We start from the raw sequence: 22,817 nt of genomic DNA on the forward strand, positions 1-22,817 counted from the left end.
CGTTTTTCTTTTCTCTGATTATTATCATGAAACGATTGGGATGTGATTTCCACTTAAGTGTCAATGTTTAAGTACATGTTTTTTTAATTTTAAACTCGTGTAAACGAATAATATCGGACGTAGTCTTAATAGACCTATAATTGTCAAGTGAATATTCTGCGATGAAATATGTTTACCAAAAGGCAATATGATACAGATACAGATTCCTTATTCTCCAATATAATGGAAATTACAATGCTCATTATCTTGGTTTGCCTAAAATAAATACTATTTCGAGCAAATATAACTTGACTAAAAGACCGCCGGTAAACAGTCTCACGCGGTTTTTAAGATAATAATACAAGGCATACGAATATTATGTGTTATTATAATTATAAACAATTCCATTTTGTTTTATTTCAAATAATAAGTATATGATCTTATAGTTCTACACTTGTATGATGTATGAAGTATTGGTTCTTACAAAATAACAGAAGTTTAAAAACGTAACATTTTGCAAAATTGCAATATAATATTTTTCATAAACTATTCAATTAAAAAAAAACAAGTACGATTTTGCATTACTTCTAAACTTGTATGATACAGTACTTAAAGTGCTGGTTTCTTATAAAATAACATAAGTTTATTAACGTAAAATTTTGCTAAATTGCAATATCAAAATTTGTCTGTTGATATAATAACCTTATTTATTGTGAAATAAAACTGTTTTCAATTCATATATGTTTCTATAGAAACTAGCATTAAGCCAGGCCATAGAGAATGCCAGCTGGAAACAGGGTCAGGGGTCATACAAGACCCGTATTCACATGACACAAAATGATGTAAAGTTAATTGGCAAGGCGTGCGTTAAATCATCATAAAGAGAAGGGTTACTTGTATTGAGTAGGGAATTTCTGGCAAATGAGATGTCCTTTATCACACATTGACCGTATGTCACTTATGTACAGATTTAGTCGTATAACATTCACACACTACCGTACTCGTTAATGTTATGATGTCTACAGTAAAGTGTCTGTGTGTTTTCCTGTATATTAACTTCTCGTAATAAAATAATTACAATGATAAACATAATTTATTATATTATGGTTACGCAAACCTTTTTTTTAATAAAGAAAATTAATAATATAAATTAATAATAAAATAACTTACTTCGGTTTGGTTTTTTTATAGCATGGTTGGAATTTCATTTTTTCGTATTAGTTTATGTACAGCGCTTAGAGTTTTCACAACATTAGGCGCTATATAAATCCAGGATATTATCATTATTATTATGTACAATAATTGAAAAATAAGTAAAATGAAATAAAAGAACAAAACGTTAAATTTTTCTTTTTCAACTGAACAAAAAATGTCCAAGAAAAAATTAGTTATCGCTAAACTCGTTTCTACAAACCGACATGACGTGCGGTATTCCCAGAAAATTTAAATTTTAAACAAACATTTCAAATGGATATTTTTACACCCCTCTTTTTTTCAAATTTGCAGTTCGTGATAAATTTGTACACATGCTGCTATACATTTTGAAGGTGCTTTCGTCACGCTGTCGGAACGGGTAGATCAGGCCAAATATGTGTAATAAGAGGAAGCATGCTAGAGCCTTCTCTTTCAACAGAGGGCCTTGACTTGCGTTCTTCATAGGTGTCTGGGGAAAACAAGGAGTCTTATCAGGGGTACGATCTCACTCACATCTGATCGAGGCGGTCACACTCGATACCAGGGGAGTTCGCGAGGGGCGAGGAACGTTTAAATTTTGAGGAACAACGCGCGTGCATATTTCACAATTTTATTGATGATACACCAAGTATTGTCTCTGAAGTAAACAGGATTGTCTGATCGTTGGGAAAGTCGCCGCATGTGTTTGATTTTTCCTCCTTTGAATGTAATTGCGTCGAAGGCCGACGGGGAAGAAAGAGTGCTAGAGAGGGGCTTGCTTCACCGATAAGATTGATTGGCGATGCGGTACGACAGTACACTGAACCAATGATTCAAGCCAATATTATACAAATTCATGCCTCTCCACAAAGCGGAACATCACAGAGTCTCTAAAGATTTCGTATAATTACCTTATCTTGAAATAGATAATAACACGTGTAATGCGATCTAATTTGGCGTTACAAAAGAAAACAGGTTGCATGACAAATTAAAACTTGTCAATTAAAATTTGGGAGACTACATGTCTATAGAATCCTCAGATATAGAGGGATAACATTTACCCATACAACCCCCGAGTATAAAGTAGGCCTACTGGCCTCTGTATTTTGCTTGATATGGGAAAAGGGGATAGGTGATGCTGCCTTATTTTCTGAGGACATAGTATTCTTGCAAACAAAATATAGAAATGCTATACGTTTCCATAAATAGAGGGAAAAGGGCATGGTGCCTGTATTGTAGCATACATTGGTTCTACACAAAATAAATTATTTTACAGGGAAGGGCTAGCTAGGTTCTAGGCAGTGATTAACTTAGTATTAGCAAAAGATAATTATTTTGGCACACATGGCGTTTTATATTTATAAAACTTGAGCTTGGATCACCTAGTTTACAGAAAAAAATCGACAAATGGAATAATACTAACTAGAGACGTGGGGGGTGGGAGAGTTTAGCCCACCATGTTATAAAAACGGACAATGCGTTCTAGTTTTTTTAAGATGAAGAATTTCGTTCAAGAAGTCCTTAGCCATTAGGCTATATCAAATAATAATTAAAATATTTTAGTAGTAGTAGTAGTAGTAGTAGTAGTAGTAAGTAGAAGTAGTAGTAGTAGTAGTAGTAGTAGTAAGTAGAAGTAGTAGGCTAGTAGTAGCACGTAGAAGTAGTAGTAGTAGGCTAGTTAGTAGCCCTAATCATACCTCCCATAGTCAAAAGCACCAAAACGGAAGACGCGCGCTCCAACACAAAAGTAAATAGAAAACAAATCATTGTTGATACTTTGTCATAAAAAATAAGTAACTTAATACCAAGTTAGTTTTATGACAAGTTCTGACTTACATATTTTCAATCAAAATGATCCCTGTCAACTCTCATATGCCAATCATTATAATTGTATATTATGTTGAAGTGGACGATTTGATAACAAACTTTAAAATTTTGACAGAAATCATTTTATTTTCCCGTGCTGTCATTTTTATAACTTTTATAACAAGCCGTCAAAAAAAAAATTAAATTGAATAAAAAGTGTTGTAGCAGCGTACTCAGGAAATCCCTGGATTTCTAAGTTGCCTTATTTACATTAAATCTTTCCGTTAGCTAATTAGATCTACTGTCAATTAAAGTTAAACACTTATAACAACTTTTTTTTTGTATTATCATTGAAATTAACAGCTTTCAATCTAATTCAAATAAAGTCCTTTGTTATTGCAAGAACCGAGATAATAAAACCGTATTTCAGTGATGGCGCTGTTTTAAAATATTGACTTATATTATAAATTTGTGTTTACACATTCCAAGTGTAAGAACTTTCGTATTCTACATCAATGGATATCAATTTGGAAGTATAGAATACACATGTTATATAAAACAAGCCTGGCCTAATGTAAAAAAAAAGTTAAGTAAAGTTGTCACACTTGTTCAGTTTCTTAGTTAAACATAATAGAAAATCGTATATAAAAAGAATTGAACGGTACCGTAAAATGAAACAATTACAATGCAATTTTATAGGGAGTTTTAAAGTAAAAGTGCGTCTTAACTTATCTTTTTAATTACTGGGGGTGGTATAGTATAGATTTCAACTTTTGCCCAATCAGAGAGAAGGTCACAGAGCGTGCGCAGAATGGTATTATGTGCAGACGATCAAAATTCAAGCATGCTGTTTTTGTTGTTTTTAAAGTTTCACAGGCTAGGGAGCCTAACATTTAGGCCTGCCTGACTAATATTGGGCTAGGTTTAAATGATTTATTATGAATAGCAGGTCAAGAAATCTCCACAGCAATAGGTGGGTATAATAATTGTTTAGTATGTTGTTTAGTTTTCTTATAAATCAGTCAAAGTCAGTATGAAACCAACGAGAGGGACGACGATGCGCGTGGCAGTGGAGGATGATCTCCCTCTGTTTCAAAGTCAGTAGAGGCTGGAGCCAGGCCTAGACCTACCTTTTATTTATTGGGCTGGGCATAGGCATAGACCTACGTAGCTAGGCTAGGCCCTGCACTTACTGGTCTTCTCATGCATTATCATAGGCTAGCCTACTAAGTCTAAGCTACTCTAGGCCTGGCCCTAGCTACTAGGCCTAGGCCTAGTAGGCCTATAAAGGCTAGCTTACACAGTGACATACTTATCATACTGTCTGTACTGTATTGTCTAGGCCTAGCTAGGCCTCTAGGTAGGCCTATATCTTCTAGGCGCGCCTATAAACAGTTCAGTAAGCCCACCCTATCAAGTATCACAATACAAATAAATAGGCCCATGATATCCAATTACTATCTACTATCTAGCTGGCATACTACCCTTTCATTTCAATACATTGCCAGTCTGAGTCTACCACCAGCATAAATTACTAACTTTGAATTGTAAAATACTGTAGTTTTTTTATTATTCATGGTATTTCTTCACTACTTTGAATTAATTATACTGGTACTGGTAGCATTATTGACTTATGATAATTTCCCTATTTCTATTGAATTCATATTTCTTTGTGTCTTCCTTGAATGTAAGTTATTAAGTCCATTTTCCAGATTTTGTCCAGGAAAAGGTAACATAGGCCTATATTGTACTGACTATGCAATGGTATATTGTATAAAATTCATAGTGCATGTAAGCAGAGTTGGGTGAGGTTTACATTTCATGTCACCCAGCCTTACGTTCATTTTAAGATCCTGAAGTTTTATGTACAGTACCTGAAATTATAAAATTTATTTATTTTACACTTTGCAGTACAGGTGGATAATATGGGAAGTGTCAGATATGCTTTTCGGTTTGGATCCTGGAAGCCAAATAAAGAAGAATGGATGTTAGCCTCAAGGTGTATACAGCAGGAGGAAAAGGAACGCATTGCAAAGTTTCACTTTGCTAATGATGCTAGGGCTGCTATGGTTAGTTGTTAGGCACTGTCTACACTATCATACTCTATGTGACAAAAAAATTGTGATGTGCCCATATATAGGCGTGATGATGTCATATCACTACCATATTTGTGCAAATCACTACCATATTTGGGCACATAACACTTTTTTTTTTCAAACTAGGTTGATAGTGTAGACAGAGCTTTAAAGAACGTAATTTCAATTCAAACATTTTGAACATCTATTTTATTTTAAGACAGTCCAAATCTAGGAGACGAGGTGATAGTAGTTGTGTGTGTTTTGTGTGTTCAGCTAAAGCTAGGTCTACACTATAAAATTAGTTTGACAAAAAGTGTGATGTGCCTAAATATGGTAGTGATATGACATCATCATGTCCATATATGAGCACATTTTTTGTAAAATAAAGTGTAGACAGAACATAAAGGATCTGTACTGTCTAACAAGGTTACTAAGGTTACTAAGTATAAACAAAAAATAAATAGAATCAAAATATTATCAAAAAATATAATATAATAAATATAAAATTATCTTATTACAGAGTGGAAGATTATTGTTAAGAAAAGTAATAACAGAATCGGAATTCACAGATATATCATGGAAAGACATCAAGTTAGCTAGAACTGACAAGGGCAAACCATACTTAGTGGACAAGAGTGTAATTGTTGACACAGATTTTGCGCCAAATTTCAACTTTAATGCCTCTCACCAAGGGGATTATGCAGTCGTTGCAGTTGAATCCAGTTGGGACTGTGGTATTGATGTTATGAAAGTGGAAATGCCTAGTAAGTTTGTGATTTAAATGCAACGTTTATTCTGTGTTGTAGGTTTAGCATGAATCTTACCAGTGGGATGTTAGAATGAACCTTTGTGTAACCTTTGCTGAGGCTTGGTTACTGCTTTACTGTTACTGTATTCTTTGTTAGTACAACCAAAGACAGCGGTATGGCGCAAAGTTAAAAATAAATATCGAACTAACATGGGAGAGACTTGTGTTCAAGACCTTTCTGTGCCATATTAGCACTTGTATCTTTAGAAAAATATATTTTACTCTTGTTGCCCTACAAAAGATGACATGCATGCTTGATCTTGTTTCACTATTCAGGTTGAAAAGAGTAGGAAGACCAGACTAAAGAATTCATTCGGTTTATATAGATTAAGAAGAAATAATACCTGTATTGAGGTTTTCTGTCCTTATTCACAACAATATAGTGTATAAGATTAAAGAGGTTGTTTATTGAAGTTCCATCCATTGTGTTCCTTCTTTAAAATCAACATAGAGGGCTCACTATAGTGTTACCAGACCATCACAAATATATTTATTTATATTTTATTATATTTAGACATGCGAATTGATGAGTATTTTCGTTTGATGAATCGTCAGTTTACTTCGGCAGAATGGATGACAATTAAAGGCGCTGGGACAAATAAACAACAGATGGAGATGTTCTACAGACATTGGGTAAATTTTTGCTGTAGCATTTTGCATTTGAAACTATTCAAATATACATAAACTACACTAAAAAATCAAAGACCATTGTCACAAAACCAGTGACCTAATCAAATTTGTTCATTGTACAAACAGCAGGTCATGACATGAAGTTTTGAAAAAAATAAAGCTCTCTCTACACTATCAAACTTTATGTGACAACAAAATGTGATGTGCCCAATTATAGAGATGATGATATCATATTTGGGCATATCATTACCATTATTTGGTTACACCACACTTTTTTTGTCATATTATTTTGATAGTGCAGACAGAGCTTAAAGTATTCTGTAATTAATATAAAAAAAAAAAAAAAAATATAAACATTTTTCAAAAATGTTTTTTTTTGAACGATTTTAAAATGTTATGCTACTTGTTCTTCACAGTGTTTAAAGGAGAGTTATATAAAAGCAATTGGAATAGGCCTGGGATTTAACCTACAGCGAATATCTTTTAAGCCAGAAACAATCACTTTAACCCCTGGCACAATTGTGACAGACACAAAACTGGTCTTGGATGGCAGCCTAGCCGAACAGTGGAAATTTCAGGAAACTAAATTAGATGACAACCACTTTGTTGCTGTTGCTCTTAAGCGACCATGTGGAGGAGTAAGTACTTTTTTAATTAGGAGCTTAGGGAGCTTTTGCTACGATGTAGGACCTTGTATCTTGTAATACAGCGACATTGAGATGCGGTATTTCCTAAATTGATTCCTCAACACCGTTTTGGCAAACTTTCCCAACCAACAGCGAACTCAAAGTTCACCACTTAGATATATATATTTTATACTTACAGGTACCCTGTCTACACTATAAAACTTTATGTGACAAAAAAATGTGATGTGCCCATATATGGATATGATGATGTCATAGCACTACCATCTTTGGTCATATCTCTACCATATTTGGGCACATCACACTTTTTTGTCAAACTAGTTTGATATTTTAGACAGAGCTTTTATGTGTATAATATACACTTCTCAAAAACTTTGTGTTCTTTTTAGCAATGTTTCAGGCCATTTTACATTCTAATTTTTCTTCCATGCATTTCTATATATTCAATGATATAAAAACTGAAACACAGGGAGTATTGGGTCAACATCCCATATGTGTACACATTTATTTTATTTTATTTTATTCAAACAAAACCAACAGCGATAATTACTGCCACTAACAGGGTTGAAACATAAAACAATACAATCATCAAAAAAGGCTTTTTTCATTCAGAGCCAAGCACCTGAACATTGAGTTCATACTCATGAAACAGCCTGTAGTGCAATAAAATGTTCAGTTGGTAATTTACTAGCGTCTTTATCATTTATTTATATTTGGCTCTACATTTTGTATCGAGCACTTTCGCTTTCATGATCTGCGTTAAATTTACCACGATTGATAGAAATATATATATATTTGTATAAACAAAGATCAGCTTGCCATAAACAATTTCAAATTAAAATGTATATCAATCAAACAGGTTAGCAAATTGGTTAGCTCATTGTGATCTTTTGTAATAATATGTCTAAAATACTTCTGAACTGAAAATATTAAGCTAACTAATTTGCAAATATTTTAAACAATCTTTTGGTATTTTGAAATTTTTTTAAATATTTTTCGTGTATTATTAGTACACAACATTTAAAGCTATGTCGACTACAATTAGAGACACTTCCATGCGTAAATGATATCATTTAGCAATTTATCTGCAGTTTTGTTTAAATAACAAGATTATTATTTCGGTCAACTTTGATTAGCAAAAGTCCCTCGATGACGCAATGTATCATTGAATATTAAAATTAATTTATGACAACAAACTTGATATCATTAGCGTAACATGTATATGTAGGTATTATGTCACATGATTACCGTAAGCCTCTTGAATGTCACGTAACTACAAAACTAGCAAGTGCACCCCTCTATAGTTTTCAGATGAAATGTAGTCAATTAACATAACATGTGACATGGTATTGTTATGATAGGCAATTATTTCTCACAAAAGGATAAAAATTTGTTGATGAAAATCAAATTTCATTTTATAACAAAATAAATATTAAAATGTGTGGATATTTATAATATGTTATGTTTCATAATGCCAACATTTGTTGTTGGACCCCCGCAATCAGATTTATAAAAGAAACAATGCTGCCCTCTATATATTATCAAGACCAGGAAAGGCAATGCCTTGTGACGAGCATAATCTTTTATTTATTTATTTATTATGGTTTAAAAACAACTTCCACACCAGCAGCACAAGCTGAAACTGGTGGATTGCAATACAAATTATTCCATCTAAATACAAATACTGTATGAAAAAACACAAATTGCAAGTAAACCTATCATGGTGGCTATGTGAGGGTAATCAATAATTTATGACCGCAAATGATCATAGAATGGCTTAAATATACTATTATTATTCTTAAGCTTAACTGAAAACTGAGGAAACGTGAACCAGGCCCTTTACGGACACACAGTAGCCAAAATTGCAGCAGCTACCCTAGTGTACTAAGCTTGCACTGTATGTACCCAGTACCAACAACTTTACGTCCCATCTGAATATTATATTGCAGAAAAAACATATCAAAATTCCGGGAGATTGTTGCTATGTATGTGTTTATAAATCCAATTCCTCATAAGGTCATAGGTCACTAGTTCAGCATTAGGTCAGAACGCATAATCATAATCTAGCTTATATTTTTAATCCTTTACCTTTTTACCAAAAACTCATCATCAACAGCTTAAACCTCATCTGTTATCAGCTATAAGTAATAGAGGCATAATTTTTTTTTATATTTTTAACTAGTACCCAGTGGTACGTTGTTCATTTGAACTGATCAGTGTTGTCTGAGCATTTTGCATAATATCCAATTGCTGTTTCTATCGTAATCTCTTAATCTTATAAAATATCAAGTTATATCAGGCTGCCACTTGATCAAATTGTTGCGAGTATAATACCTCTAAGCTACTAAACTATACTGTGCAATCTTTACCCATTGATGAGATTTTAGCAATTATCATATTTTTTTAAATTTTGAGTTGAATAAACTAAGCTTATTATTAAATATATCCACTCTCAACGATAATTAATGAGATGCCTGGATAAACATAATTGTAGAAATAGCGAGATTATGGAGAAACCCAGGGTAGTTAGAATACAAAAACACAATTCCTATCTGCCAACCTTTGTCTCATTTAATACATATACTGTATATTATTAGCTTGTTCTTTATTTATACAAAATTCTCTAATTTGGTCTGAGACTATGTATAATATTATATGTAGGTGCCCAGCTCATAATAAAGTGTAATTTGTTATAATAAAGTTTGCAGTACATACCACACAGTACTTAACTTCTGAAAAAAAAAAAAAAAAAATGTTTCTCGATTTCGATCAATATACTTCATCCTTGAGAGTGAGGCGAAACATTGAGAAATACAGAATAATAATACAGAAGAAATGGAGGGCGTTTAAAAGGCATTTGCCTTAATCATGAGCCCGAAGATTCAAGTAAGATTCAAGTAACAGTGCTTTTCCGAACTAAATATACGTGGTGTACCGCAAACTTTACATCAACATTATTTCGCCATGATTCATGTTAATTCCTTAATAGTTTACTGTTAGTGTTAGTACAGTATACCTAAATTAGCAGTGGAACCTAATTTGGCGTGATACAATCACAAACATTTCATAAAAAAAGCTTGGGTGTTTAAATAATGAAAAAAGACTTTGTGACTTCATTGTTTATAGATCATTTGAGTCTAATGGACCTACAGTATAAATTAGGCCAATAGTTAATCAGTAACTACTTTTAGTTTTTATTTGTTCGATAAATTCTACTCATTGGAAAAACGAAGTCTTTTATTAGATTGAAAGTTTATATGTACTGAATATAAAAATATAAAGTAAACAAGTATGTTTTATATTAAACCACTTTATTTAATTAACTTTTACTATACAAGAAAAACAAATAAATTTATCGTAATTTATGCAAATATAATTTGTAAATTCTGTGAATAGGCAGCTTGCCCCACGCCTACTTAAAGAAATATTAAAGTAATAATTTACAGTCAGATATAAAACTGTCTTTACTATAAACACTAAAGAGTTATCAAATATCATAATTATTACCTCATAAGTATCACTATTTGAAACCATTTTAATAGACTTGGTATTTGCATTTTTTTTGGAGTATAATAATTCAGTAACTTGTACATAAAGTATTATATTGTCTTTCCATTTGTATATTTGACTCTGAGTTTTATTTGATTATAGAAAGTTTCAACATTATGATTTTTATTATAAACAAATCTATGATTATTTTTTAGGCCTTTATCTTCTACAGTAGAACCTTTATTTTTAGTAATTAGAAAATATGTTTTGTTTTGAATTTATTATTTTTAACTTAGTTCCTACTACGATGGAATGCAATAACATAAGAGGCAATGCAAGCGAATTGACCAATCAAAAGAGATGGATTATTCAAACTTTCACATGTGATTGGTCAACTCGCTTGTGTTGTAGCTTATGTCATCGTGTTGCGTCCTAGCTATTCATATGTACAGTTGACAGAATTTGAAATATATTAAACTTTAAAGTAGAGAATATTTTTAACCTTAACTCATAATTTCAACATTTTGCAGAAAAAAACTCCCTTTTAAAAAAGTTTTGTATTATTTTTAATCACACTCTTTCAATCATTGGCCACATATATTTGTACTATCGAAACAACTTTAAATACACTACACCATGGCAAGAAACTATCAGCAATTTGTGTAGCGTAACACAAAGCGTGCTGTCATACTTTGGAAATTTATAACACAGAAACGTTTCTGAGTAATGCATAAGAATGATCCACATTGAGTGGCTACGTCTAATGGTATTAGTACCAAGGGTTTAGTTTGCGTCATACTAAAAGACAATTCCTAAAACTAATCCTCAACTTTAATGTATGTTGGTTTACGACAAGAATATCTATAACAGACCCTTTCTATACAACAATGCTGAGTTGTTATTTTATCTGAAGGACAATGGATGTCAAAATACATACGGTAAATGGTTGATAAAATTAATAATAATTGTAAATAAATTGATTATAATTGTTCGATAGAATACTGTACTTAATTGAGTAAAACAACCTTTTACATTGAAAACACTTACAATTCAATTATAACTAAATTATTGCCTGACTATTTTTGCATTAGAACTGATTGTTCTGGGGAAAAAAATATTAAGCCATGCAGCAGTGAGTGCAAACTCACTGTACTGCTTTTGTTGCTTTTATTAATTTTTTTCTTTCTAGATGTTGCTATCTGACCTTTCCGGGAAACTTGTCTCCAACCTTTTATAAAATAAAATAAATAAAAATTAAATAAAAAGAAAGTAAACGAAAAAGAGGGGGGTCTTTTCATTACTGGACACTTCCCTCTTGTTTCATCACTTAAACTATATACATACCTAAATATATAATAAAATCTTGTCTTTTTTTTCAGTTACATTGATTTGTACTTTATTTAATACAGTACAATTATTAAGCTCACACTTTCAAACTTTATGACAAAAAAGTGTGATGTGCCCAAATATGGAAGTGATATACACAAATATGGTAGTGCTATGACATCATAATGTCCATATTAGGGCACATTTTTTTGTCACATAGTGTAGACAAAGCTTTACAGCAAATTATCTGCTCTATAGTTTTCCATTTATGAAATAATTCAAGTCATTATTTCAAGTTCTTTAGATAATGACAATCTAGAGATTTCAATTATTTGGTTTGTGAAATTTCTAATTGTATTTATATAGTTACAGTTATTGAGTTGATGAACTCTTCTCATTTGGAATTGCAATATGTGTTTATATCAAGTATTTAAATTGGTGTTTAGTTGTCCTATATTTTGAAAACGTGTGCTTCAATTAATTTTCCTGGTTTAATTACCATAATTACTGAGCTTGAAAATCCAGATTGTTTATATATCACCATTATATTTCATGACAATTCTCTTGTAAAATGAAATTGGCAAAATCCTCCTTAATAATAAGAATTAGTTCATGTCAGTTTCACTTTTTCTGAAGATGTTACACGGACAAAAAGAAGAGCTAAATGCACATTTTATTCATAATGTCATTTTTCTTATTTATTCATTGTACAATGGCTACAATGAAAGTACTGTATGTACATTATTAGGTATATTAACCAGGGAATTGTATAACATACTTTGTTACTGTAAGTGATGTTGTCAAGACTTCAAATATAACAGGCTGGCCATATCAGAGCCTGGAAAATTTTGACATCAAGATATTGATTATAATTCTACTGGCCATAGTAGGGCTTGGTAGCTAAGTCTACACTTTGTCGTCGAGACGGCAAATACACTACAACTGCACTGGCCTTATCAGGGCCAAGTAGCTAAAATGTATTTCGTCAAGACGTCTATTTCTACTGTATGTACATTTCATTAGGTATTTTTACCAGGGAATTGTATAACATACTTCATTAACATTACATTATAACAAATATCTTTTATACTAATATATACCATCTCATTTTGAACACTGAGCATTTCCATAAAGTATTGAAGATATAAACAATTTTTAGCTAATATTTGGAATAATTTTTTTTAAAATTAGTGAAGGCCTGTCATTCGTTTCTGTAATGTATTTGTTCTATCTTGTATGCTGTGTATTAGTAATGTTAATAGAATCTCTATGTGATCACGTAACCTGCATTGTTGTAGATTTATGAGTAAGTTTAGATTGTATTGATTCCAGATTTAATATTACTGCTACTCGCTCTTTTGTTTAATGCATCAAATGAGATGAGTGAATTACTAACATAATCCTATCTTAAATTCAAAAATATACATTTGACAACCAAATTTTCCACTTTAATCTTTCAGGAAAGTGAGCCCTCTATAGGTTCTGAATTTAAACATTTGAATTTTGCTGAGTTATCGACTAGTTGTCAGCCTATTCTACCCCCTGATGAACAATATTGGGAGGTGTTCAACCAGAAGAAGGACAAACCCCAACGAAAATGAAGACAACCATGGTATCTATTTTGATTTAATTAAATGAGAGTTTAAGGAATACTCTGCATCATTTCTTTAATTAAAGATAATACTCATAGATTAAAAAGCTTGTGCTCATACTATGAGATAAGCTATTTCTGAGTATCCATAATCTTAATCACATAAATGGTTTTATATAACACCTATATAAATTCCTGTCATTTGATTGGACGAATGTGGGTCACATGGCGTGCAATAGTACGCACTATTCAACGATCGTTAAATAGTACTTTTTGAAACATTTTTGTGTACGAAAAAAGCTTGTGCTCATACTATGAGATAAGCTATTTCTGAGTATCCATAATCTTAATCACATAAATGGTTTTATTGTACAAGTGTACAGTATGGCTCGGCGCAGTGCCAACTCTGCTGCTATGTTTTAATGGAGTCATAACTGCAATGGAAATCACTGACAGCTCTTAACCTGTCAGTGTGAAATAGGTTTTGGAATGCAGATGAAAATATACTGGTAATACAAGGGCCTCGTAGCTGAATCTATGTAGTTAAGACGTCAAGTACAATGGCCTGGCCATATCAGGGCCTGGGATACTGTACTGTAAGTGATGTCGTCAAGACGTCAAATATAACAGGCTGGCCATATCAGAGCCTGGAAAACTTTGACATTAAGATGTCGATTATAATTCCACTGGCCATAGTAGGGCTTGGTAGCTAAGTCTACACTTTGTCGTCGAGACGGCAAATACACTACAACTGCACTGGCCTTATCAGGGCCAAGTAGCTTAAATGTATGTCGTCAAGACGTCTATTTTTTTTACCACTGCATTGACCATCTTCAGACTTGTCTGCATGACTAAGTCACTGGTCACCTCCAGGCCTCCTCCAGGCCTGTCTACATAGTTCATTACTATGTTTAACTACCCTTCCCAGGATCTCAATGTTCAATGATATCTGACTTTATTCAGACGTCGAACAAGTGATTCACTATACTGTATAATTAAATATGAACAATAATATAATTATTGTCAACAGTTTATCTTATAATAAAGATTTTATGCAAAACTAATGTATTAACATTTTTAAGATTGTTTATATGTGTGAAGTTCTTGAGTTCAGACTAGTGTTTCATCTTGTCTTGATGTACATATTGTATCACTCTTCAAAAGATGTTAGGCAGTTTGGTACTTACAGTATAATGACCCATGTACACCACTCAAAAACAACCAGGCAGTGTGCTGACCAGGGGCTGATCAAGAAGCGGGAATGAACTAAACTTCATAAAGGAGAAGACATGGTGCTTAAAAAGTTATTTTCATCCAAAAGCTCTGATTTTGCATTGTCATTTATTAATAAATTATTAATAAAGAAAACAGCTATTTTTGTTTCATTTATTTATTGTCTTCAAATGTTTAAATTGTTTAAATATGTTGGTATTTAATATGACAGGTTTAATTTATTCATACATATCAGTACAGTTTATTTTCGTAAAATGCAGTGTGGCCTACATTCCATTAGAATCATATATCAACATTTTTATCGATCAATCTTCATTATTTCAGCTGTTTTACAGATTGGATCAGATTATGTATATTAATACACTGTGTGTATCCTCTCTACTAATAACGATATATTTCACATGATATTGATGTTGTAATGTTTGATAATTAATTTCTATTATTCTTACTGTTCTTACAGTGTACTGTATTTTTTCTCTTAGATATAGTTTAATGTTGAACCACTTTAAAAATTAGTGAATTTAATTCAAAGAGTCAATATTTTAGAAAAAAAAAAATATATATATAATCCACATAAATTAGTTAATATTTGCATTAATGTTCAGTTTAAACAGTTCTAACACTTCTTGTGCCATATTAAAAGTTTTGTTTTTAAGCGTATAATTTTGAAGTCCAATTATTGGAAATTGTACAGAATGAAAAAATACGCTCCATAAACCGAGTGAAATATTTGGAAACGTGCAGACAGCGACAGAGGGCGCGCTATTGAATATGTCGGCCCATTTGCAAATGCGGATAACTCGAGTTTTTAAGTTCTTATGACTTCATCAATATCGATTTTCTTGAAAATCAATATGAATTTTCTGATGGTTTATACCCATTTATAAACAAAATTCAGAAAGATAAGTTGAATGTTGTTGTAGACGTTACCAAATCGTGCAAGCAATTCATACTGTAGTCAACATTGTCTCTGTGATTGAGATAATTTTACAAACTTTCGATTTGCGACGACCGAGGACCGACGACCAACCTAGGTCAGGTCAATCGATATGTCGTCGGTTGTCGCTGGACATTGGAACCATCAAACCTGATGGAAAACGTCACAAAGTCCCCGCATGCGCACAATGAACGTCTGCAATTTTTTACCATTTTAGTTTGTTTTCTAGACAAAATTTGATAATCCGTGTGTTGCTTATTGATACGAGTGTAAAGGTTTACACATAAATAACCACAACCACCCACCAACCACGTAATTGCATAATACAAATATAACAGCGAGTTTGTTACCCTGCCACCTTCAATATAGAGGCCAACCTTAGATTAAGTTCAAATCTCAGACGAACTGTATTACATCCATGAAATTTAAACTGATTTTAGCAACTTTACTATTTTATCATCAACCCACACACCCAACCTCCTACTTGTTCTAGGCTGTGGTCTAGTTACCACGTAACCCTACTGTATAAGTAACCCATCATATAGTATTGCTAAAATGCAAGTCAGCGAGCCATGCTTTTCATGCGATACATTGATTTGGTTTTCTACCAACTAATGTGTGATGAATCTGAGGCATCATACAAAATAACAGTTTATAATTATTATTAATTATAATTTTTGTTACAAACATTTTCTTTGGCAAAATCCATGCCCTTTTTAATGTTGAAATAATCCCCATACCACCACTTATGTTTTTTTCCCCAAGCAACGTTACCATCCATATCTCATCTCTAGCGTTGTAGACCAAACCAATAATTTAATTGAGTAGTGTTTATCTTTAGTTGAAACTTGGAGAAAATAACTGTACAGTTGAAAGCACTCTGCGTTTTCTCTTTGACCATCACACAACCGTTGATTACAATCATTAATTAAACTAGAAGTTACTTTAATTTAATGTTGGCCTAGTTGGCGACAAGTGTATAATTTGATATGTCCAGCTTTTATCGTAAGGGTAATTATGTTTATTGTATATTATAAATTAATTAACATCAAAAGGAAATAGATATTACGTTTCTGTATTGTGTTTCCATTAACTAACAATTGGCCTCGAAACTAACGTGTGCAAAACGCATACGTCTCTCTCCATCCGCGTTTCGCCAATGAAAACCACCAAAGAGCATTTCTGACGCGTGTGTTTATTAAGAACTTTGGTTTCCATTGGATGCACACAACGACGTAGATGCGAGTGAATTTACCAATCACAATCGATAGTTCGGATGATCCATCGCGTCGTTATTGGTCACAAATTGTTTGCGGTGCGCTTACGTCATTGCTTTGCGTTCAAGTATGGCGAACCAAGCTTAATACTCGAATTCGGTTTAAAAAAAATTCGGTTTAATTAACTTCCGTGGTTTTATCCAGGCCCAAAGTAAATACAAATAATTAGTAATAGTTAATAGATTTAATAATTAATTATATTGCTACGTTTAATATTACTTAAAAAGTAGTTTCGGTAACCTTTTATGAAATGTTTTTCTTGTTGTCTGGATCGTGTTGTTATACTCATTAGCACAAACGGTTGAACGCGTACGCGCAAACCAAATAACAAGTCGTATATAATTCTATAACTTGGAATTTGCGTAAACTCTCAAGAGTACATATACCGTATCCATTGCAGACAACAAAATAATTAAAACTCGGAGAGTTATTAGTTATAGTCTGATTTATTACCAGCCAGACTATCTTAAAATAACCGCTCAATCACAGACTATAACTCCACGGACATCTGTGCACAAACTGTGATTGTTTTTGTTTTCATGTGTGTACTGTACTCTGCCTCAATTGGTTGATGGTTGATAAAATGATTTTGTACTCTATACAGTATAGTATTTTAAGTTCGTGAACTTACTTCACAGCTTTTAAAAGTTCTTGGATTCAATACTGTTAACATAGGCTAATACAGAAACTCCATGGACATATATGTGCAAAAATTGTGATTGTTTTTGTTTTCATGTGTGTAATGTACTCTACCTCAATTGGTTGATGGTTGATAAAATGATTATTACTTCACAGCTTTTGAAAGTTCTTTAATTCAATACTGTTAACATAGGCTAATATAGAAGCTCATATGGACATCCACCGGACGTACCCACCCTAGTTTTTTTACGCACTCAAGTTAAAAGCGTGTATAGCGTATGCGCATGCACATTATTCCCATCTACATTAATTATGACGCGAAAATGCGCAACCAATCGGAGGTTAGGATCATACAGTAGTTCGATTGGAGCGCACTTAAAATTGTATTTAGGTGGTGCCCACACGAGATCCAGGTGCCCCATCACATTAATAATTGATAGCTCGGGTAATCTGTTTTGTAGAAGCGTGTTTACTGATTCTGTAGGCAACCTTTCTTGAATTAATTAAAGTTTAATGTTTGCATTATCTGTATCGATTTGCTATCCTCTAGTAATTAGTCCATATATTGTACGTACACGTAGATGGTTCGATACCAGAAAAGTTAATTATAAAGATTAACCGTATTGATGTGTATTCATTAAACGAATTACAATGAATACTAATAATAATTTTATTTAATTGGGGCGATTGTAAATCATTATTATATCTAGTTTACGTGATATACATAGAAAAAAGGGGATAAATTAGGCCTAGAGCAATACAAACGGTTAGATAAATGTATGTCTGTCTTTGAGATGAAGTTTTCCATAAAGTGTCTCCAAAGAGTCAGATGTTGATGTATCTTACACCTCTTAATTTTTCCATACATAATGCTTTTAAATATAGTTGTGATTTTAGAGTTTCATGTCCGAACATTCTTTCAGGCAGAAGACTGTTTAAACAATGGAAGAACCTGTGTATGTTTGAGATTGCGCCAAGCTACTATGCCAATCGCGTTCCAATGCGTTTTTGTTAAGTGCACGTAAATTTATTTTTGGATAGTCTATTAAAGAAACACTAATTTAAAAAATAATAATTTATAAGCACTAATTTCAAAATCATTTTTGAATAACAGTGTACCGTAGAGGTTTTAATTAATTAAAATTAAATATTTCAACAACCTATAGTATTTCCAAAATACAGATCACTTTGTACTTTGTTAACATTGTTCTGTATTACATTTTTATTACATAGTTTTTTTGCGCAGATCCTTTATAAATGTAATTGTATATATAGCAGTATATCATAATTTACGCATGCGTCTGAAACGCACTCAAACGTTATGGCTTTTCACGCGTAAGGTTTGTGTCTGACAAATCAACAAAGAAAAGATACCACCGCAATCCTCATTAATTTTTTTATTATCTCTTTTTTCACAGGCAATGAAAAACTAATTTAGATCTTTTAAAATGAAGCAAGAGAACAACATAAGCATATTTACTTTACAAAGTTACCGTTAAAAAAATAAAAATAAACCCAAACGTTAGGCCGTGGTATAAGTAGCACCTAATTAAAGTTGGGTTCTCAGTAGGGCATAGACGCAAGTGAATTGACCAATGACAAGCGACAGTTTGAATAATCCATCGCTTGTGATTGGTGAAATTACTTGCGTTGCTCCATGAGAACCGATTGAGTGGTCACGAAGAAATCAGTGTTGTCATAGCTACCGTGATACAAACAAAGTAAACAAATATAATGATTAAATCATCAATGTATAACACTGTAGTGTTATTCCCAACATTGTTTATCTGTAAATAGACATACAACGGCTAGTGACACAGCTAAGTATCACACCATAATAGATTATAAACTCGACACTCTGCGATTAATTTACACCGCGGTATTAACAATTGCAAACTAATTTAGGTGTGATTTACACAAGAGTTAATCATAGCCAACGTAACGAGATATTTACGTGATACTTCACAGTCTAAGAATAACAAAACCACATACATCTGTATATATCTACTTGACAATATTTACAAGTTTCAGAAAGTCATTCTACTCGTAAAGAATCTCTGTAATACGCTATTAATAAATAGAATTATAATTTATATATATAATATTTACAGATAACTACAGCATTAAGACTATGAATTGTAGCATGGATATAAATAAAGCTCGAAATAATGTTTCTAAAACAACTATTTGAAAGAAAATATATTATTTTCTATTCATAGGACTCTCTATATATCATTTAAGTTTAAAGACTTATTCGTATAAGTACAACAAAAACTAACTATCTATATGCATGTTATTTACTATTACTGTACCCCATTGACTTCAAACTAATATAATTTTAACGTTACGCGCGCGTACAACAAATGTACTCTTTTCATCAAGATTTGTCTTATGGTATGTGAATGAAAACAAATATATTGTTCACTGTCGATATGGTGCTTGCACAACGCTTTCGCCAAGCGTTCCTTCACGTGTAATACTCTTAAAGTTAAATTAGGCAAATCGATCATTTGCAATCCAATATCAACGTTGACCAGTTGTCCGCAACTTTTTGGTTCAAGGTAAAATGTTGCTTCCTAAACATCAGATAATTATAACATCACTGTGATTTCCGCTGGGTATCGACTGAAAGAACACGCTGCGAAATCCAGCGAAAACTCCATACATTGTTCTACGCATGTGACGTAAATTGCACACTCGAGGGTATATACAGTCGATTAGTATGATAGGAAGAAATCTAGAAAACATCAATCGAATATAATACACACCATTGTATTATGTACACAGTCAGATGGTGGCAACTACAGCATATAGAAACGTTATCAATCGTATCATCACACTTGATACATTACCAACAATATAATACATATTTTTAACAGTGAGATAATAAACTGCATTTGAAGTAGACCATATGAAATTGAAAGTTTATTTTTGGAGTTTTGTCTATTGTACATATGCACTTATATGGATATAATATTCCTAATAATATTCGATTTACGAATATTGTTTGGTGCGCATCCCTTTACAGATACCCATACTCAGTACATACGTAATTATTTCAGGGAGGTGTAGCTTATTATATTTTTTCTGCAAACATATCGAAGTGTGCACATTCCTTTATGAATCCCCAGCCCCATCAACTACCCCTCACCTGTCCTTAGTTATAACCCACACGCCATACATCTTTTTTATTTCATGGGGAGTCAATAATAGCTTATGTTGTAAATGTGGATTTACATTCTAGATTATGATTATTGTTCGTGGTCTTTGATTCCATTTGCAGCCTTATTTTGTGTCAGGAACCAACACTGCATTGGTTCCGTTTTACCCTTCATCTTAACCCCTCCTCGGTACTCGAATTCAAACGTTGGATCAAATGATTCGGGAGAGATTAGATGTCTGAAAATAAATGAATACAATAAATGTTAGTGTGCCCTCAAACATTTAGATAGTTCAAAAGCTTTAATAGACGTTCTTCAACAGCCGTTGTATACTGACGAGTATTTAGGCCTGTTGTATTAATAATTCATAAAACACAGCTTTTTAATTTGAAATTTAATTAAATGAGGCGATGGCAGATTATTTAACATTATATGAATACATTTTTAAAATGTGTGAGAAATTTATATAATATTAAAATAGATAGAGAATTAATTTGCCAGCGTTATAAATAAGAATTTAATTTCGCGGCAAATGGATTTGTATTCGTATAAAAATAAGGTCGTTTTTGAAGAGAACAAGAAGAACAAGAACGCTTACGGGTGAATGCTTTGTACACTACATCATATCAAACTAATTAACAAACAAATTATTTCAGTTTAAAGGCAAAAAATCAATTTGCTATACTACTACATCGTGTTTCTTCTGGCGCTTTTCATATTGATATTAATAATTACTGTTTTATGATGGTCGGTTTGTAACATATTCACATAATTGGCTTTCCAGGCGGTCACATATCGGGTTTCTTTATTTAAATTTGTTAACATATTCGGCATTTGTCAAAACGTGCTTTGGGACACGTATAATTATTATATATGACACATATATTTATTGCACTGAAATGAAATATATTCCCCTGGATGCAAGCATTTTACTTTCCTAAAAAAATAAGTATACGTTAAGAGGCGCGCGTACATGCGTACCTAAGTTGAAACGAGCGTGTACATGCGTACCTAAGTTGAGACGCGCGCGTGCATTTTGTGATGTCAATTGCAAATTATTTCCCTGAATTGTGCTATCTATTCATGTATGACTGATTGTTTATGGATGGACAACTTACTTATAGGCTGGTTCGGAGACGTTGATCTTGCCCTTTACCCCTGTCGTCTCTGTCCTGCTGGTAAGGTTCACCGTGTTGCCAAAGAGACAGTATCTAGGCATTTTATGTCCTATTACGCCCGTTACGACTTCTCCACTGTGAATTCCAATTGTTATCTAAATAAACAGAATTAGAAAGTAAATTAAATGCTGTCCAGCATTGCCTTAGCGTTGACCAGTTTATTTATAGACTGCCGTTAATAATCTAGACACTTAAAAGGGGGTTTTAAAGGAAATATTCTTGTCACATCAGCACGTTAATATCAGAACACGAGTAATTATCGATTCGTCTTTAACAATTTATGATCTTCATTTGTTGTGTGTTTGGATACATGAAATGGTACCACCCCCTGGATGCAAGCATTTTACTTTCCTACGAAAATAAGTATGCGTACCTAAGTTGAGACGCGCTCGTACATGCGTACATAAGTTGAGACGCGTGCGTACATCTTGCTTTGGTATTAATGGATGTTTAGAGTGCATGAAATATGGTACCACCGCCTTGCCCATAGGACTTGCTTTGGTATTAATGGATGTTTAGAGTGCAAGAAGAGCGACGATTTAAAAGTTTATTGTAGTTTGAACTCAATGAATGGAAATGGAAACACTCCATGTTGTCATATGATAATGGTTACGGTACTTTCCAAGCGGACCATCCAACACAAAAACACAAATAAACATTAAAGTCAGTAAATCACTCGCTATGATTTATTTGCAATGTAAACAGCCGCCACGCGAACGTATGTTTATGTGAGTGTGACGTAAATAAACGTAACAGATATAGAAAATGTTAGAATCGAAAACGCTTACGTTTATTAGACCGCGTTTTGTACTAAAAAACAAAAAAAAAGCTGGGGTATATTACTGTATTTTGACTTAGTGTATTGAAG

General features: G+C 32.7%; 2 protein-coding genes across 3 annotated transcripts in view; one reads left to right on the forward strand and one right to left on the reverse strand.

Annotated features, from left to right (window-relative positions):
- Window positions 1-3,789: 3,789 nt before the first annotated feature.
- The window catches only part of LOC140050200 (L-aminoadipate-semialdehyde dehydrogenase-phosphopantetheinyl transferase-like), an 83,672-nt gene continuing 64,644 nt past the window's right edge, over window positions 3,790-22,817 (forward strand). The window contains exons 1-6 of one of the 2 annotated variants that reach the window (XM_072095290.1): window positions 3,790-3,931; window positions 4,870-5,027; window positions 5,557-5,800; window positions 6,359-6,477; window positions 6,891-7,112; window positions 13,394-13,545. In XM_072095290.1, coding sequence (XP_071951391.1) covers window positions 4,884-5,027; window positions 5,557-5,800; window positions 6,359-6,477; window positions 6,891-7,112; window positions 13,394-13,534 — 870 coding nt within the window. In that variant the 5' untranslated portion in view covers window positions 3,790-3,931; window positions 4,870-4,883 and the 3' untranslated portion in view covers window positions 13,535-13,545. Of the gene's footprint in view, window positions 3,932-4,869; window positions 5,028-5,556; window positions 5,801-6,358; window positions 6,478-6,890; window positions 7,113-13,393; window positions 14,895-22,817 lie in introns of those variants that run through there. The other variant, XM_072095289.1, reaches the window with a different exon arrangement.
- The window catches only part of LOC140050192 (guanylate cyclase soluble subunit beta-1-like), a 47,152-nt gene continuing 43,332 nt past the window's right edge, over window positions 18,998-22,817 (reverse strand). The window contains exons 7-8 of the mRNA XM_072095277.1: window positions 21,890-22,044; window positions 18,998-21,009 (exon numbers count right to left, since the gene is read on the reverse strand). Coding sequence (XP_071951378.1) covers window positions 20,862-21,009; window positions 21,890-22,044 — 303 coding nt within the window. The 3' untranslated portion in view covers window positions 18,998-20,861. The remainder of the gene's footprint in view (window positions 21,010-21,889; window positions 22,045-22,817) is intronic.

The sequence above is a fragment of the Antedon mediterranea genome, chromosome 5 (assembly GCF_964355755.1).
Source record: "Antedon mediterranea chromosome 5, ecAntMedi1.1, whole genome shotgun sequence".
NCBI lineage: Eukaryota > Metazoa > Echinodermata > Crinoidea > Comatulida > Antedonidae > Antedon > Antedon mediterranea.